At 44.2% G+C, this 4,841-nt stretch overlaps 1 protein-coding gene across 2 annotated transcripts in view; it reads right to left on the reverse strand.

The window, feature by feature from the left end:
• Nucleotides 1–4,841, reverse strand: part of Ttf1 (transcription termination factor, RNA polymerase I) — a 31,998-nt gene that overhangs the window by 15,891 nt on the left and 11,266 nt on the right. The window contains exons 2-3 of one of the 2 annotated variants that reach the window (XM_013021235.1): nucleotides 3,175–3,392; nucleotides 718–903 (exon numbers count right to left, since the gene is read on the reverse strand). In XM_013021235.1, coding sequence (XP_012876689.1) covers nucleotides 718–903; nucleotides 3,175–3,220 — 232 coding nt within the window. In that variant the 5' untranslated portion in view covers nucleotides 3,221–3,392. Of the gene's footprint in view, nucleotides 1–717; nucleotides 904–3,174; nucleotides 3,393–4,841 lie in introns of those variants that run through there. The other variant, XM_013021234.1, reaches the window with a different exon arrangement.

The raw sequence follows: 4,841 nt of genomic DNA on the forward strand, positions 1-4,841 counted from the left end.
TTTTTTATTTTTGGGGCTTGAACTCTGGGCCTGGCCGCTGTCCCTCAGCTCTTCAGCTCAAGGCGAGCGCTCTACCACTTGAGCTACAGCGCCACTTCCCCAATGTAAGCTTTTCTTACTTTTCCTTCTGTATAGATGTGCTTGTTCTCCTGCAAGGTTTACCATCTACAGAATACTTGGGAATGACCCAGATTCAAATTCCAGAGAAAAGCAAAGAAGCCTGTCATCCTAGCTACTCAGGAGGCTGAGATCTGAAGGTTGTGGTTTGAAGCCAGCCTGGGCAAGGAAGTTCATGAGACTCTTATCTCCAATTAACTACTAAAAAGTAAAGCTGTGGCTCAAAATGGTAGAGTGCTATCCTTGAGCAAAAGAGCCCAAGGACAGTGCCCAGGCCCTGAGTTCAAGCCCCAAGTCAGACCAAAAAAAAAAAAAAAAAAGCTGCAATAGAGAATAGGACGAAACCAAAGCCATAATTATTTCTAAGTAGACTAGAATGTGCTTGAGTTTTGTCATAAAATCTGTACAAGCTCTCCATTTGGGAGATACAGACAGGGTCCAAAGGCCCAAAAGGTTAGCCTGGCAATGGGATCTACTGAGCACAGGCTCTGGTCCCAGGCGCCGCAGGGCCAGGAGGGTCAGTCAGCCATGTGAAATTCTTACTCATCAAGAGTAATCTTGGTTAAGGTTGAAAGCCAGAGTAAACACTTCTCAACTTACCAATGTGCACCCTGAATGCATGCTTTCTCTTTAAGTTGGTGATTGTAGACTTTTCCTCTGGATATCTGTCTGTGTGCAGTAGCTTGTCTGCACTCTCAATTCCTGTCAGCGCTAGGAAGTCTTGAACGTTTTTCTCTATCTGCTTATTTTCCCTAGCAGAAAACTTGCCAAATCTAATCGCAACACCTAGGATTGAAGGGGAGAAGAGAAAGTATGTGTTGTCAATAACAGACAAAAGCAAACCTACTTCTTCCAGCATACCAGCACTGGCCGGCACCCATCTGCCAGGAGCAGCCGTGCTGGTGCACTTGACATTGGAGCCCCAGACGCTACTTGCAGAGCCCCACCTTTTTGATCAGACTTCTGCCAAGCCAGGCCTCTTCTCCTACAATCCTCCACTGCCAACAGGGATCTTTCCTGCCTCACTGATCACTTTTTCAAAGTCTTTTTTTTTTTTTTTGGTCTGGTCGTGGGGCCTGAACTCTGGGCCTGGGTGCTGTCCCTCAGCTCTTCAGCTCAAGGCTAGCGCTCTACCATTTGAGCCACAGTGCCACTTCTGGCTTTTTTCTTTTTGCTTATGTGGTGCTGAGGAATCGAACCCAGGGCCTCAGGCATTCAAGGCAAGCGCTCTACCACTGAGCCACCTTCCCAGCCCAACTTTTTCAAAGTCTTTTGTATGTGTGTGTGCCAGTCCTGATGATTAAACACAGGGCCTTAGTGCTGTTCTTGACCTTTCATGCTCAAAGCTAGCACTCTACCATGTGAGCCACGGGGCCACTTCTGGCTTTTTGGTAGTTAATTCTTCCCTATGCAGTGGTAGTATTCTGCATGGGCTGGCATAGGCAGGCAGAATGTCACAGGTTCCTATGCATAGGAACCACATGCTACTTCACTTTATATTAGCTTCTTTTCTGAGAACCACCTGTTGAATATTGTTCTCTTTTGTGGTGGTAAAAACTGAAACATAAGTTTATGAGATGTAACTAAAATATCACTTTATGGGTTTTTTTTTTTTTGGTCGGTCCTGGGACTTGAATTCTGGGCCTGGGCTCTATCCCTCAGCTCTTCAGCTCAAGGTGAGCACTCTACCACTTGAGCCACAGCACCACTTCTGGTTTTGAGTGGTTTATTGGAGATTAGAATCTTTCGGACTTTCCTGCCTGGGCTGGCTTTGAACCATGATCCTCAGGTCTTAGCTTCCTGAGTAGCTAGGATTATAGGTGTGAACCACCGGCACTCGGCTCACTTTGCTTCTGAACTAATTGATTAGCTCCCTAAACTGAAGGAAGATGGACTTTTAATTTTCTCTGTGTTTGTGATTTTAACTAAGTATCACTATTCCACAAAACTATGAAATATGTGAAATTTATGGAATCACCTAATCTCAATTAAAGAAAAGAAGTGAGAGAAGGGATGGGTTAGAAGAGATGGATGACAATGTTGTCAGACACTTTGTACTCATATACTGTTTTGTTGGATGGGAACTTCTTTGTACAACTACTTAAAGAAAATTTTTAAAAAGAAAAAAAATTTTCTGTTTGTGCCCACACACACTTGTGCATGTTCACCAGTACTGGGGTTTGAACTCAGGAACTGGGTGCTGTTCCTTAGCTTTTTCATTCAAGGCTCCTGTTCTACTACTTAAGCCACACCTCCACTTCCAGATTTTTGGTATTTAATTAGACAAGTCTCATAGACCATGATCCCTGTACCTCAGCCTCTTGAGTAGTTAGGATTACAGGCATGAGCACCAGCACCCAGCCCTTTCACTTTTTCTAACAATCAGTAGTATTAGGCCCCACACAACAGATATTCAGTAAATACTGCTCATTGTTTACACAGCTTCAAATTTATGGCTTACTTTTAAATCCAATGAGCTTTTTGGGTGGTTTTTCTAACACAGTAAAACAGAGGATCAAGTGGATCATACCCATGATATACACTCACCCTCAAATGAACACCTTGAAGGAAAAAGCCACTCCTCATCTAAGGGAACATTGCTCACCTGAGCGCTTAGATTGTACTTTCACTTTTTTATCCTTTTCAGCCTGGAGGTGTGGCTCAGTGGTTAAGGGTGCCTACCTTGTAAGGCATAAGGCCCTTAGTTCAGGACCCTTCTCCTCACACAGGTAACAACTCTGAAAGGAGGAGCTGGGGCTGGGAAGATGGCTCAGTGCTAGAGCGCTTGCCTTGCATGCCTGAGGCCCTGGGTTCAACTCCTCAGCACCACATAAGCAAAAAGAAAAAAGCCGGAAGTGGCACTGTGTTTCAAGTGATGGAGTGCTAGCCTTGAGCTGAAGAGCTGAAGGACAGAGCCCAGGCCCAGAGTTCAGGCCCCACGACCAAACCCCCGCCCCAAAAAAAAGGAGGAGCTCAAGGCTGCTTTCCCAGTCTAAGTCATTTAGAAAAGCAGCCAGCAAAGTGTAAGGACCACTGCGTTGCCAGTGACAAGCTCACCTTGGGCTTTAAACTCTCTAAACCGCCCCAGGTCATCCCGATACATCCGCTTAATTGTGGTGGCCGCCCTTTCGCTTATGTCAGGAATGAACTCTTGAAGCTGTCTCACAGCAGAGTCCAAGTCCACTTCTGAGTCCTCAAAATCTTCGGCTAAGTGTCTTGTTGCCGAATCCCCAGACCGTTCCAAATTGCTTTCTTCTTCACTGATACGCTCTAATCTAAGAGGAAAAACTAGGTTAACATTAACCATCACTCGGATCTGGTAACTTTTAAGCCCTTCCCATCTCTCACTTAGTCTACAACAGCATTTAAACTAGACAGGACCTTGGCCTTGTTTTCAGTCTATGATTTTCAACCTCTGGATTGAAACCTATGTTACTTGTACATATATACACATTTGTATACTCACACATGCATGCACAAGCATTCCTACACACACACACAGGTGCACATGCATCCCTACACACACACACACACACGCACGCACGCACGCACACATGCACGCACACATGCACGCACGCACTCTAGACAGTAATGTGAAGTCCAAAGCCTTGCTCCACTTCTACATTTTTATCTCTCTGTGCAACTGTTCTCGTCTTTCTGGATTTAGATACTAACTGTCCAAGTGAAACCCTCTCTGATTCCCAGCAAGAGATAGTGAAGTTTTAGAAAACAACCAACTACTTCATTAAAGCGCCATCTAGAGCTCACATAGTAACAACTATTTTTGCAGCTAATACCAGAGGTTTCCCCTTTCCTTTGCTGTTTCTTATGTACCCTTCCCAGTTTCTCACAAGCTCTGCCATTGGTCTAAATCTGCTCATAGGATGTTCAGGCCTATTGGTTAAAGGACTCAGACAGGTTAACAGTTAACACCTTTCAGAGGGCACACTGCCCAAGGAAGTTAGGAACTACACTCCTGCCTTGTGGTAAGTGTTCTCAAAATGTCCCCCCCAATAACCTAGCATAGAGGACAATGTAAGTCACCCATAGCTTCAATCAGTGACCTCTCTGAAGGGGCTCTTGCACTTAACTTTAAGGATATCACTGAGCAAAAACGGAAGAAAAATTTGAATCCTAAGAACTACAAGACAAAGTGAAAAAGTAAATCCTGAAACATGCATTCTTGTAATCCCAGCTAATATGGAGGCAGAGGTCAGAAGGATCATGGTTTGAGGCCAGCCTGGGCAAAAGGTTAGGAAGACCCCATTTCACCAAATAAACACCATGTCACACATGCCTGTAACACAGATATGTGGAAAGCATATCTAGGAGGACTGTGATCTGAGGATGCTTCTGGAACAAAACTGAGACCCTACCTGAAAAATAACTGCATCATAAGTATAGTGAAACACCAGCCTAACAAGCGTGAGGCTCTGAGTTCAAATCCCATGTAGTACTACCAAAATTTTTAAAAGCCCTTTTATTAATTCATCAGGCAGTATACTTAAATGGTATATATGTGAATGTTATCTAAATTCCCGAAGTTAGTAAGAATCTTAAGGTTTGTTTTGCTGATCTGCAGAATTGTAAGACTGATGTATTCAATCCTTGCTTCTTTTTATATAAGCACATAGACATAACTAAGAGAATTCGGGACTAGGCTGGGCCAAGTTCGCTGGATTAAATGTGTGCAATGCAAGCCTTACGCCCACCTTGGACCTCAG

The sequence above is a fragment of the Dipodomys ordii genome, unplaced genomic scaffold (genome assembly GCF_000151885.1).
Source record: "Dipodomys ordii isolate 6190 unplaced genomic scaffold, Dord_2.0 Scaffold55, whole genome shotgun sequence".
Classification (NCBI taxonomy): Eukaryota; Metazoa; Chordata; class Mammalia; order Rodentia; family Heteromyidae; genus Dipodomys; species Dipodomys ordii.